The sequence below is a fragment of the Oncorhynchus tshawytscha genome, linkage group LG03 (assembly GCF_018296145.1).
Source record: "Oncorhynchus tshawytscha isolate Ot180627B linkage group LG03, Otsh_v2.0, whole genome shotgun sequence".
NCBI lineage: Eukaryota > Metazoa > Chordata > Actinopteri > Salmoniformes > Salmonidae > Oncorhynchus > Oncorhynchus tshawytscha.
Genome location: NC_056431.1, coordinates 33813904 through 33828407, shown reverse-complemented (window position 1 = coordinate 33828407; position 14504 = coordinate 33813904). Strand labels below are relative to the sequence as shown.

Here is a 14504-nt window from a genome sequence, read left to right as displayed (position 1 = left end):
CAGTTGGTACTTCTCCCACTGCCACAAAAAGAGTTCCATCAATTTTTCTTCATAGAAAAGTACCATACTTTTTAAGTGTTCTCCCCCAGAGATTAAATGTATCTCAGGCCTTTAGATAAGTAGCCAAGTAGCCAATTATTTTCCATTTGAAATGGTTGCCATGGTTACTGACAATATCCTTAAAATTAAGGCCAAGCCAGAAAGAAAGAGAAAACATGACTAGATTCAAAAGCAGACTATTTAGGCCTAACTTGATTTTTGCATTGTCCTTGAATGAAATTCCTTGTTTTCAAAATAATAACTAGCTACATATTTATAAAAACGGAATTATTTTCTCTTACAAAACACTATTAACTATTTATCGGGAATTGTAAATACGAAGAATTGTATTCCAATATGCAGTGACAGTGTCCTAGAATAATACCATTACTATTACAAATACAGTATTATGTGCATGGAAATGTATCCCAGCATGCATGCTTGACAGCGAAACGACGAACAGGGAAGGATGATGAAGCTAAAATGGCAGCTCAACTGACGGTGCTGCCAATTCTGGGTGAAGAAATACACAATGAACAAACTAGAACAAAAGGCGATATGACACATTTTCTTTGATATTCTTTGCTTTAATCCTGAATTAAAAGACGATATGGTTTGAGATTCAGAATTCCGGGAAAGAAAGAACGATTCGACGCTCTGAAATTAGAAGCATATTTCCCAGTTGCATCGCGCGGGCTAAATTTTTTTCCGTTTTTGGAAGATACACTGGGATGTAACAATTCTGTTGTTTTTGCAGTACAGGATGGACAAATGACGCGAAATATAGGCTTTTAAAATGACCGTTGAGATATAATTGAAAACTATCTAATTGTTTTTTTAAATGTAATATATGCATTGTTCTCCAAAACGATGATGTGTGCTGCTGCTGCAGCCGGTGGAGGGATTCTTCCATCCACATCGCCTTCGATGAGGATAGGCATCAGGGTCATTTCTGGAGTTGGTGACGATTTCTCCTCCATTGGGTCGGGTATGGGTTCGTGTCAAACACCGGGAACCCAGTCGGATTGCCGAAGTCGGTACCAGCTTCTACTCTCTGGGCGAGCTTTGGCGGAAAGATACAGAAGGATTTATACCACGGCTATCAATGACAAAGAGCAAGGGATAAACCAAGGAAGGTAGGTTGGGTGAAAATGAGAAATGTCTGACACAAAGCTGGCTAGCCTTGTAGCTAGCTTGCAAATTAGCCCAACTACCTGCAGGGTTTGTCACACAACCAATACTGTTTGACTGCACGCTCACATCCACTTAGTCTACTAAACTAAACGATTTACGATGGAAAATCCATTTTATATCATGGAGTTATGTTTAATCGGCTAATATTCAGTTAGCCAGGCCAACCTCTCTACCTAGTTTGCTAGCAAGGTGGCTAGCTTTGACAGCTAGCTAGCAATCCAACACTTAGCAGTGTAACAGCTAACTGGCCACATGATAGCTGCCAGCGTTAACGTTAGTGTCCAGTCATAATCATTTTACTGTGGGAGACGGGTAGGTTAGTTTTGAATTGGCTGATTTACTCACATGCTGTTACCCGTCAATTATGTTACTAGGTTAAATCGGTAACTTACTAGCAAACTAACTAGTAATGAGTAGCTAGCTAACCTAATTAGCTAGCCCGTTATTTAGCATAGCTAGCTAACGTTAGCTATCTACTCTAGTTGCGTTTTTGGTTCTTTTTTACGCACTGCAGTATACAGGCTTGCCAGCTTACGTCAGGACTGTACTCTACGTATGATCAATGCATGTTGGTGAATGTGTGTAGTTAGCTAGCTAGTATATACATTCGGCAGGTAAATAAAAACAAATGTCAGTAGCTGCTTGATTTGACATCTCACGTAGCTAAGTCGCTAGCTAGATTGTTCGATCCAATGTGTGTGGTATAGATCCTATTTAGTTACTAGTGGGGCTATGTCATAGACCCTGAATGTTCGAGAATTGGTTTTAATTTCCAGCCATATTGATCAGGGCGAAACCCAATTCAATTGGATTGAGTGGCAGTAGAGGCAGAAACCCGGTTTTACTTATGCAGGAAAATAAAGTTAAGTGAGATCTCAGAAATTGTGTAATAGAATTGTCAACCAGAGATATTGTCATGTAATTCTAAATACAGTTTATACAAATGTTCTGTATAAATAGCCTCTAAAATGTGTAAACAGACCATAAATGTCAACATTTTTGTTTTATTGGAAAGCTGTGAGTGCTATTATATGATAGTGTCACAACTTGTGTAAGTCTTATCATCCACAGATTCAGCCGGTGTATGTTTGTATATTAGAGGGCTTCGCGGATCCGTGTGGACCCAATATTCTAAGGGGTCTGGGCCAGGTCCTGTTAGATTGGGATTGTGTATCGGGTCTATGTAGCTACAGCTGATAGACCCATGAAGACCTCTATTGTGGATTGACTGCATTGTTTGAATGTAATGTTGGCATATTGTCAGTTAAAGCTACAATATGTAACCTTTTGGGTGACTGATGAAATTCACATAGCAATGTGAGTGTTTAGATTTGTCATTCTCATTGAATGCAAGTCTAAGAAGTGGTAGATCTATTCATTGTGCATTATTTCTATGCTTCCCATGCTTAAGTTTTGTTTTTGCATCTTACTTTGGGTTTTGTACACCAACTTTAAACAGCTGAAAATACTGTTTTTGGTTATTACATTTTTTTTTCAGTGGTTTAGATGATTGTTTTGTCACTAACTAAAATTAGGCAAATTGAATCTGAATATAGCACTTTTCTATAAAAAAAAAAATGTATGGAATCATTCCTCTAAAACTGTCTGGTTGGCTAGCTAACAAACATTGCAGATCAATTCTTAAAATTAATTTTACACAATAGTTTATTACAGCATTGGCAAACCATGGTTGACCATCTCCCTGACCAAAATAGCTCACCTTTATCCCATCATAAGTGTTCATGCCCATTGTATTATTGTAATTCCTAATTATATGGTGTGTGGGCCCAAATTCACAGGGCTGTAGTAGCAGCCCTACCCTGGCAAATGGTTCTATCAAAATTGACACCTCAAAGTAGGTTTAGGAGCATTTCCGTAGAATTTACGCGGCTGGTTAGGAGAATTAACGTAGCAGTTTAGGATAAGTAGGTTAAGGTTAGGAAAAGGGTTAGCTAAAATGGAAAAAAAAATCTACTTTTGACATCAGTTTGGCAAACTGTGTTCCATCTAGGCTTGAAATGTAGCCAGCGCTTTTTTCTCAGAGATAAAATGGTGGCCTTAACTGGGATTATACAGTGTATTCGGAAGGTATTCAGACTAGAGGTCGACCGATTAATCGGGATGGCCGAAGTTCTCATAACAATCGAAAATTTGTATTTTTGTATGCCGATTTAATGATTATTATTTTTTTTACAACTTTATTTAACGAGGCAAGTCAGTTAAGAACACATTCTTATTTTCAATGACGGCCTAGGAACGGTGTGTTAACTGCCTTGTTCAGGGGCAGAACAACAATTTTTACCATGTCAGCTCAGGGATTCAATCTTGCAACCTTACGGTTAACTAGTCCAATGCTCTAACCACCTGCCTCACGAGGAGCATGCCTGTTACGCGAGTGCAGTAAGAAGCCAAGGTAAGTTGCTATCTAGCATTGAACTTGTCTTATAAAAAACAATCAATCAATCATAACCACTAGTTAACTACACATGGTTGATATTACTAGTTTATCTAGCGTGTCCTGCATTGCATTTAATCGATGCGGTGCGCATTCGCGAAAAAGGACTGTTGCTCCGTATACCTAACCATAAACATCAATGCCTTTCTTAAAATCAATACACGGAAGTATATATTTTTAAACCTGTATATTTAGCTAAAAGAAAGGTCAGCAGGCAATATTATGGTATATTCAAACAGTTTTAAAAACTTCAGTGTTTGAATGATGTCTGTGAGTATAACAGAACTCATATGGCAGACTAAATCCTGAGAAAAAAATCCAACCAGGAAGTGGGAAATCGGAGGTTTTTAGTTTTTCAACACTTTGCCTATCCAAGATAGTGAAAATTTGGCCCGATTGCACTTCCTAAGGCTTCCTCTAGATGTCAACCGTCTTTAGAGCCTTGTTTGAGGCTTCTACTGTGAAGGAGGAGAGAATAAGAGCTGAGAGCTATCCAAATAAGAGCTATCCAAATCTACTAATAATATGCATATCTTAGTTTCTGGGCCTGAGTAGCAGGCAGTTTACTCTGGGCACCTTATTCATCCAAGCTACTCAATACTGCCCCCCAGCCATAAGAAGTTAAGGACTCTCACACCATGAGAAACGAGATTCTCTCTGGCCTGAATACCAAGTGTCAGGTCTGGAGGAAACCTGGCACTATCCCTACGGTGAAGTGGGGTGGTAGCACGCTGTGGGGATGTTTTTCAGCGGCATGGACTGGGAGGCTAATCATGATTGATGCAAAGTACAGAGATCCTTAATTAAGTCCTGAGTGCACTGGCGCAGGTTTTCAGGCTGGGGCGAAGGTTCACCTTCCAACAGGACTACAACCCTAAGCGCACGTCCCGAAGCCAGTCTTGCGTTGTCTTGGCTAACTCTCAATGTACATGAACCCTATCGAACATCTCTGAAGAGACCTGAAAATAGCTGTGCTGCAACGCTCCCCATCCAACCTGACAGAGCTTGAGAGAATCTGCAGAGAAGAATGGGAGAAACTCCCTAAATATAGGTGTGCCAAGCTTGTAGCGTCATGCCCATGAAGTCCCAACTCTGTAATCGCTGTCAAAGGTACTTCAACAAAGTACTGAATTAAAGGTCTGAATAATTATGTAAATGTGATATTTAAAGATTTTTTTTATACATTTGCAAAAATGTCTAACCCTGTTTTCGCTTTGTTATTTTGGAGTATTGTGTGTAGATTGATGGAAGAATTATTTTATCCATTTTAGAATCAGGCTTTAACGCAACTGGAAAAAGTCAAGGGGTCTGGATACAATCTGAATGCTCTGTATGTATTTGAATTACTTCCACATGCAACTTGGATTAAGACTGCAATTAGCCTTTTAACATGATTATTTACTCCATAAGGTAAATAGCAATATGCAAGAGACTTGATAAACCATGTGCAATCAAGGAAGGGTCATGAGATTGGAATTCTAATTACAAGTGTTTTTAATTACTTTGTACAATGTATTAAGCTTAAATTGCAAAGCAATGACAAGTATTACAAGGCATGATCCGAGCGGGACAAAGAAACCATGGATTGAGCCATGACCCAGAGCTCTTGGGAGAGGGAGAAAGAAAAATAAAGTGTAGGTATCTCACCACGGCAAGTCAGGAACATAGGCGAAAGAACAGCAAATCTAATACCCTTTTATAAGCATCTTAATTGTTTGGATTCAAAATATGAGTTGTTGGTTGATAGCATTACTGTAAAGTTAACATCCTGTAGGTCTGATATCTGATTGGAGGTTATCACAACAGAAGCTCTGCTTCTCAGAGGTGTGAAGATGGAGTTTGGCAAGATCAACACTGGGAATGCTGAATTCCTAAGATGACACAGTCAAGTCACTTCAGGGGCTTCCCTACAACTGGGTGTATTGATACACCATACAAAGTGTAATTAATAACTTTACCATGCTCAAAGGGATATTCCAATGTCTGCCCCCCCAATCTACCAATAGGTACCCTTTGCGAAGCATTGGAAAACCTCCCTGGTCTTTGTGGTTGTATCTGTGTTTGAAATTCACTGCTTAACTGAGGGACCTTAAAATTATCTCTGTGTTTGTCGTACAGAGATGAGGTAGTTGTTTGAAAATCATGTTAAACACCTATTGCACACAGAGTCCATGCAACCTATTATACTGAACAAAAGTATAAACCCATTAAACAATTTTACTGAGTTAGTTTATGTAAGGAAATCAGTGAAAGGAAATCAGTGAATTGAAATCCATTCATTAGGCCCTTACCTATGGATTTCACATGACTGGGCAGGGGCGCACCCATAGGTGGGCCCACTTGAGAGCTCGCCCCAACCAATCAGAATGAGGTTTTTCCCCACGAGGGCTTTATTACAGACAAATACTTCTCAGTTTCATCATCTGTCCGGGTGGCTGGTCTCAAACGATCCTGCAGGTGAAGAGGCCGGATGTGGTGATCCTGGGCTGGTGTGGTTACACATGGTCTGCTGTTGTGAGGCCGGTTGGACGTACTACCACATTTTCGAAACTGATGTTATGGTAGAGAAATCAACATTAAATTCTCTGGCAACAGCTCTGGTGGACATTCCTGCAGTCAGCATGACAGTTGCACGCTTCCTTAAAACACAGACATCTGTGGCATTGTGAAACCGCACATTTTTATTGGCCCTTTGTTCCCAGCACAAGGTGAACTTGTGTAATGATCATGCCATTTAATCAGCTTCTTGATATGCCAAACCTGTCAGGTGGATGGATTATCTTGGCAAAGGATAATTGCTCACTTACAGGGAGGTAAACAAGTTTGTGTACAACATTTGAGATGTTTTTTTTTGCTGATGGAACATTTCTGGGATTTTTTTATTTCAGCTCATGAAACATGAGATCTACACTTTATGTTGAAATGTATATATTTTTTTCAGTATGTAACTTGCTAAACATTTCTACTCCTGAACTTATTTACACTTGCCATACCAAATGGATTGACTCCAGACATTTCAGCTTTTAATTTTTAAATAAGTTGTAAAACAATGACAATTCCACTTTGACATTATCTCAATTTAATCAATTTTTAAATTCAGGCTGTAACACAACAAAATGTCAATGTAAGGGGTGTGAATACTTTCTGAAGGTGCTGTGACTGGTATCTGTATTTCTTGCCTTAACTAACGATAGTTAAGTTTGACAGGGTCTCCCGAGTGGTGCAAGGGTGCAGTGGTTACTGTGCCACGAGATCCTGATTAGAGTCCAGGTTCTGTCGCAGTCGGCTGCGACCGGGAGACCCATGGGGCAGCGCACAATTTGGGAGACGCCTAACACAGGACTGACAGCTGATCGTCCTCGCAGTGGCAGACCACGTGTAACAACACCTGCACAGGATCTGTACATCCGAACATCACACCTGCGGGACAGGTACAGAATGGCAACAACAATTGCCCGAGTTACACCAGGAACGCACATCAGTGCACATCCGTGCTCAGACTGTCCGCAATTGGCTGAGAGAGACTGGACTGAGGGTTTGTAGTCCTGTTGTAAGGCATGTCCTCACCAGACATCACCGGCAACAACGTCGCCTATGGGCACAAACCCACCGTCGCTGGAACAGACAGGACTGGCAAAACGTGCTCTTCACTGAGTCACGGTTTTGTCTCACCAGGGGTGATGGTCAGATTTGCGTTTGTCGTCGAATGAATGAGTGTTACACTGAGGCATTTACTCTGGAGCGGGATCGATGTGGATGGTCCGTCATGGTTTGGGGTGGCATCATCGGACTGAGCTTGTTGTCATTGCAGGCAATCTCAATCAACATTGTGCGTTACAGGGAAGACATCTAGCTAGCAACTTATCTTGGCTCCTTGCTGCACTCGCGTAACAGGTGGTCAGCCTGCCACGCAGTCTCCTCATGGACTGCAATGTAATCGGCCATAATAGGCGTCCAAAAATGCCGATTGTTGTGAAAACTTAATCGGCCATGCAGATTAATCGGTCGACCACTAGTCAGGATGAGCCTGCAGGAAGGGTACCACGAGGGAGGAGGAAACAATCAATCTTAACTAGTGAATGTTACCTACACATGGTTGATGATATTTCTAGTTCATCTAGCTTGTCCTGCGTTGCATATAATCAATGCGTTGCCTGTTAATTTATCATTGAATCACAGCCTACTTCGCCAAACGGGAGACTATTTAACAAGTGCATTCGTGAAAAAAGCACTGTCGTTGCACCAATGTGTACCTAACCATAAACATCAATGCCTTTCTTAAAATCAATACAAGTGTTTTTTTAAACCTGCATATTTAGTTAATATTGCCTGCTAACATGAATATCTTAACTAGGGAAATTGTGTCACTTCTCTTGCGTTCTGTGCAAGCAGAGTCAGGGTATATGCAGCAGTTTGGGCTGCCTGGCTCGTTGCGAACTATGTGAAGACCATTTTGGATGCCACCCGTTCGATAAGATACGGAACAGTTCCATATTTCACTGAAAGAATAATGACCTAAGGGTCGTATTTCTGTGTGTTTGCTCTATCAAATCAGACTTAATTATAATAGTCTGACTGAGCGGTGGTAGGCAGCAGCAGGCTCGTAAGCATTCATTCAAACAGCACTTTCCTGCGTTTGCCAGTAGCTCTTCACTGTGCTTCACGCATTGCGCTGTTTATGACTTCAAGCCTATCAACTCCCGAGATTAGGCTGGCAATACTATAGTGCCTATAAGAACATCCAATAGTCAAAGGTATATGAAATAGAAATGGTATAGAGAGCGATAGTCCTACAACCTAAAACTTCTTAACTGAGAATATTGAAGACTCATGTTTAAAGGAACCACCAACTTTTATATGTTCTGAGCAAGGAACTTAAACGTTACATGGCACATATTGCACTTTTACTTCTCCAACACTGTTTTTGCATTATTTAAACCAAATTGAACATGTTTCATTCTTTTTTTGAGACTAAATGTATTTTATTTATGTATTATATTAAGTTAAAATAAGTGTTCATTCAGTATTGTTGTAATTGTCATTTATTACAAATGTGTATATATATAAAAATCGGCCGATTGAATCATTATCGTCTTTTTTTGGTCCTCCAATCGGTATCGGCGTTGAAAAATCATAATCGGTCGACCTTTAATCATGACATGACCCTCCAGCATGACAATGCCACCAGCCATACTGCTCGTTCTGTGCGTGACTTCCTGCAAGACAGGGATGTCAGTGTTCTGCCGTGGCCAGCGAAGAGCCCGGATCTCAATCCCATTGAGCATGTCTGGAATCTGTTGGATCAGAGGGCTAGGGCCACCCCTCCCCCAGAAATGTCTGGGAACGTGCATGTGCCTTGGTGGAAGAGTGGGGTAACATCCCACAGCAAGAACTAACAAATCTGGTGCTCTCCATGAGGAGGAGATGCACTGCAGTACTTAATGCAGCTGGTGGCCACAACAGATACTGACTGTTACTTTTGATTTTGACCCCCCCCCCCCTTTGTTCAGGGACACATTATTCAATTTCTGTTAGTCACATGTTTGTGGAACTTGTTCAGTTTGTCTTAGTTGTTGAATCTTATGTTCATACAAATGTTTACACGTGGAATTTGCTGAAAATAAATGCACTTGACAGGGAGGACATTTCTTTTTTTGCTATGTATAAGTGTGTGTGTATGTGTGTGTATGTATGTATGTAATGTATGTAATGTATGTATGTGTGTGTGTGTGTGTGTGTGTGTGTGTGTGTACAGTGCCTTTCGAAAGTATTCGGCCCCCTTGAACTTTGCGACATTTTGCCACATTTCAGGCTTCAAACAAAGATATAAAACTTTTTTTGTGAAGAATCAACAAGTGGGACACAATCATGAAGTGGAACGACATTTATTGGATATTTCAAACTTTTTTAACAAATCAAAAACTGAAAAATTGGGCGTGCAAAATTATTCAGCCCCTTTACTTTCAGTGCAGCAAACTCTCTCCAGAAGTTCAGTGAGGATCTCTGAATGATCCAATATTGACCTAAATGACTAATGATGATAAATACAATCCACCTGTGTGTAATCAAGTCTCCGTATAAATGCACCTGCACTGTGATAGTCTCAGAGGTCTGTTAAAAGCGCAGAGAGCATCATGAAGAACAAGGAACACACCAGGCAGGTCCGAGATACTGTTGTGAAGAAGTTTAAAGCCGGATTTGGATACAAAAAGATTTCCCAAGCTTTAAACATCCCAAGGAGCACTGTGCAAGCGATAATATTGAAACGGAAGGAGTATCAGACCACTGCAAATCTACCAAGACCTGGCCGTCCCTCTAAACTTTCAGCTCATACAAGGAGAAGACTGATCAGAGATGCAGCCAAGAGGCCCATGATCACTCTGGATGAACTGCAGAGATCTACAGCTGAGGTGGGAGACTCTGTCCATAGGACAACAATCAGTCGTATATTGCACAAATCTGGCCTTTATGGAAGAGTGGCAAGAAGAAAGCCATTTCTTAAAGATATCCATAAAAAGTGTTGTTTAAAGTTTGCCACAAGCCACCTGGGAGACACACCAAACATGTGGAAGAAGGTGCTCTGGTCAGATGAAACCAAAATTGAACTTTTTAGCAACAATGCAAAACGTTATGTTTGGCGTAAAAGCAACACAGCTCATCAACTTGAACACACCATCCCTACTGTCAAACGTGGTGGCAGCATCATGGTTTGGGCCTGCTTTTCTTCAGCAGGGACAGGGAAGATGGTTAAAATTGATGGGAAGATGGATGGAGCCAAATACAGGACCATTCTGGAAGAAAACCTGATGGAGTCTGCAAAAGACCTGAGACTGGGATGGATATTTGTCTTCCAACAAGACAATGATCCAAAGCATAAAGCAAAATCTACAATGGAATGGTTCAAAAATAAACATATCCAGGTGTTAGAATGGCCAAGTCAAAGTCCAGACCTGAATCCAATCGAGAATATGTGGAAAGAACTGAAAACTGCTGTTCACAAATGCTCTCCATCCATGCTCTCCTCACTGAGCTCGAGCTGTTTTGCAAGGAGGAATGGGAAAAATTTCAGTCTCTCGATGTGCAAAACTGATAGACATACCCCAAGCGACTTACAGCTGTAATCGCAGCAAAAGGTGGCGCTACAAAGTATTAACTTAAGGGGGCTGAATAATTTTGCACGCCCAATTTTTCAGTTTTTGATTTGTTAAAAAAGTTTGAAATATCCAATAAATGTCGTTCCACTTCATGATTGTGTCCCACTTGTTGTTGATTCTTCACAAAAAAATACAGTTTTATATCTTTATGTTTGAAGCCTGAAATGTGGCAAAAGGTCGCAAGTTCAAAGGGGCCGAATACTTTCGCAAGGCACTGTATATGTGTGTGTGTGTGTGTGTGTGTGTGTGTGTGTGTATATATATATACGTTTTTGTTTGGAGGTCGTGGCCCCAGGGCATGTAGCCTGTCGGTAATCCGGCTGTTAGCATCAATTTTTTTACATGTATTTTTTTGCATATTGATTAGACATTTCTGTGATAGGCTATAGGCCCAACTCTTACTGAATTTGCTATTTTATTTCACAATGTGTTTCAGGGGAAAGAAAACTTTGAGCAAGAAGAAGCTGAAACGGCGCCAAAAGGTCAAATCAAAAGTCAAAACAAGAACCAAGGTAAGATATATTTTATTGGTACAAGAGGGACCTTTCTTTCCTTGTGAGTTACTCAATTATTTTCAGAATAATACATTGTTTTCATTGCAAATTTGTTGCTTTTTAGGTTTTTTTGGTCAAAGAAAGTTGGAGTTGCCTATTGAGAATCTCAAGCTGAGAATAAAATGATAATTTCTTGTAATGCTTCACCTTTATCAAAGCATTTTATTTTCATGGTACAACTCGTATACATAACTACACCTCCTAGGCTATACACATGTATGAGCACAGGCTTGCGTAGCTGGTTTTGCCGTTGATCAAATGAACTCTGCTGATTTTGATTATAACAACATTAATGCATTAGTTTCTCCCTCATTAATATTTAAGTTGGTTGCCAGGAACACCGTTTTACTTAGTCGGCTTGACCAACTGCCAGGGCTTCAGCTTTCTCACCTGGAAGAGTAGCTGGAGAAGGAGGTTGAAGTAGTAATGGGAGTGGGTCTGGCTTGGGTGTGATGGAGCTGTTGCTGAGCAACCTATGTGTTCCACATTTCCAGGGACACCATTGCCAGCCTGCCCTCCATCTCCTCACCTGTGCTAGGACTCTTTCCTTTGTGTTTCTCTGTGCAGGGCTAGGAATAAAATGGTGTAGTAGGCCCTACCCTTATAGTCTCCCAAACCTAAACAAACCCCCAGAGCTGATGTGGATATATTTCTCTTTTCTTTCACATTGCAAGTGTCATCTGCACTGCGGTGGGACCCTGGTAATGCCTGGCTGTTGAGGATTTTCTTTCTTTAGCAGTTAAAACATTTCCCCTGTGAGTGTTGAGCCACAAGCAGGCAGAGGGTAGAGCGATGCAGACAGGCACACCCCAAACATCACACGGTGGGTGCGGCTGGTCCGATTTTCACTCATGCCTCTCTCTCATACAGGTGGGGCTGGTTCCTTTCTCTCTGGCTCCCCTCTCTGATCTAGTGTGGGACTGGTCCCATTTCACGCCGTTTCCCCTTCTGATATGGCTCGGCCAGCTTGTGCTTTAGAACACGCCTCCCCCTCTGTCACAGCATGGTATTTAAAGGTATACTCAGCGAACTGACTTTGCACGAGCAGCACCACGATATTGCGACGAGCGAGACAGAAGGTTTAGTTCTCACAGCCACACACAGTATGTGCGCAAGTTCGCGTTACGTGGTGGATACGAGAACGGAACAGCGGCAAAGTTGATCCACTTGATTCAGAACTCTTAGTTGTGTAAATTGACATACTCTGCTGTTTACTTTCTGCACCTGTTATATCGCTGAGCCTAGTTTTTTTTTTAAAGGGCCTCTTCCTCATTTGCCTGCTTCTCTGCTTACAAACACACACATGGGTGGAGTCTGGCATGGCAGGAGGAGGGGAAAAGGGAGGAATGCTATTGTAGTATTTTCATTCCTGAAGCTGTTTAATGCTTTTGCTAATCAGACTGCTTTTTTGTGTGTGGAAATATTATCATGTTCAAAACCACCTAAAACATCTCAACTAGAGGTCGACTGATTTAATCGGAATAGCCGATTAATTAGGGCCGATTTCAAGTTTTTCATAACAATCGGAAATCTGTATTTTTGGGCGGTGATTTTTGTTGTTTTTGTTGTATTTTTGTATTTTTTTTACACCTTTTATTTAATCTTTATTTAACTAGGCAAGTCAGTTAAGAACACATTCTTATTTTCAATGACAGCCTAGGAACGGTGGGTTAACTGCCTCGTTCAGGGGCAGAAAGACAGATTTTCACCTTGTCAGCTCGGGGGATCCATATTTGCAACCTTACAGTTAACTAGTCCAATGCAATCACGACCTGCCTCTCTCTCGTTGCACTCCACAAGGAGACTGCCTGTTGCACAAATGCAGTAAGCCAAGGTAAGTTGCTAGCTAGCATTAAACGTATCTTAAAAAACAATCAATTATAATAATCACTAGTTAACTACACATGGTTGATATTACTAGATATTTTCTAGCGTGTCCTGTGTTGCATATAATCTGACTGAGCGGTGGTGTGCAGAAGCAGGTGCGTAAACATTAATTCAAACAGCACTTTCGTGCGTTTTGCCAGTAGCTCTTCGTTGTGCGTCAAGCATTGCACTGTTTATGACTTCAAACCTATCAACTCCCGAGATGAGGCTGGTGTGACCGAAGTGAAATGGCTGGTTAGTTAGCGCGCGCTAAGCGTTTCAAACTTCACTCGCTCTGAGCCTTGGGGTGGTTGTTTCCCTTGCTCTGCATGGGTAACGTCAAAGGTATATGAAATACAAATGGTATAGTCCTATAATTCCTATACAAAACTACAACCTACAACTTCTTAACTGGGAATATTGAAGACTCATGTTAGAGGAACCGCAAGCTTTCATATGTTCTCATGTTCTGAGCAAGGAACTTACATGCTTTTTTACATAGCACATATTGCACTTTTACTTTCTTCTCCAACACTGTTTTTGCATTATTTAAACCAAATTGAACATGTCATTATTTACTTGAGACTAAATGTATTTTATTTATGTATTATATTAAGTTAAAATTAGTGTTCAGTCAGTATTGTTGTAATTGTCATTATTTTATATATATTTATATTTTTAATCGTTATCAGCTTTTTTTGGTTGTCCAATAATCGGTATCGGCGTTGAAAAATCATAATTGGTCTAACTTTAATTTAAATGCTCTAAAATAAAAGGTGAGATTGTACTGTCGCCTAATACAAAAAATGTAGGGCTTTTTATTTTTGTATTTTTTATAAATATCTTGGTCGACCAAGAGTCTAATCTTCAATCAATCGATTGGTCAAAATGTTTAAACTTGTTTGAATTAAATCAACCATATTCACTGAGCTTGTTTGGTGCTTTAAGCACACAGTTTTTTTGTGTGTTTTTTTTGTTGTTTTGAATTTGACCCTTTTTCTCCCCAATTTCGTGGTGTCCAATTGTTTTAGTAGCTACTATCTTGTCTCATCGCTACAACTCCCGTACGGGCTCGGGAGAGACGAAGGTTGGAGGTCATGCGTCCTCCGATACACAACCCAACCAAGCCGCACTGCTTCTTAACACAGCGCGCATCCAACCCGGAAGCCAGCCGCACCAATGTGTCGGAGGAAACACCGTGTACCTGGCAACCTTGGTTAGCGCGCACTGCGCCCGGCCCGC

General features: G+C 40.8%; 1 protein-coding gene across 23 annotated transcripts in view; it reads left to right on the top strand.

The window, feature by feature from the left end:
- Positions 1-479: 479 nt before the first annotated feature.
- LOC112234653 (E3 ubiquitin-protein ligase MYCBP2-like) overlaps positions 480-14504 on the top strand; it is a 326118-nt gene continuing 312093 nt past the window's right edge. For all 23 annotated transcript variants that reach the window (XM_042314694.1, XM_042314668.1, XM_042314744.1 and 20 more), the window contains exons 1-2: positions 480-1175; positions 11279-11354. In XM_042314694.1, the coding sequence (XP_042170628.1) occupies positions 910-1175; positions 11279-11354 (342 nt within the window). In that variant the 5' untranslated portion in view covers positions 480-909. The remainder of the gene's footprint in view (positions 1176-11278; positions 11355-14504) is intronic.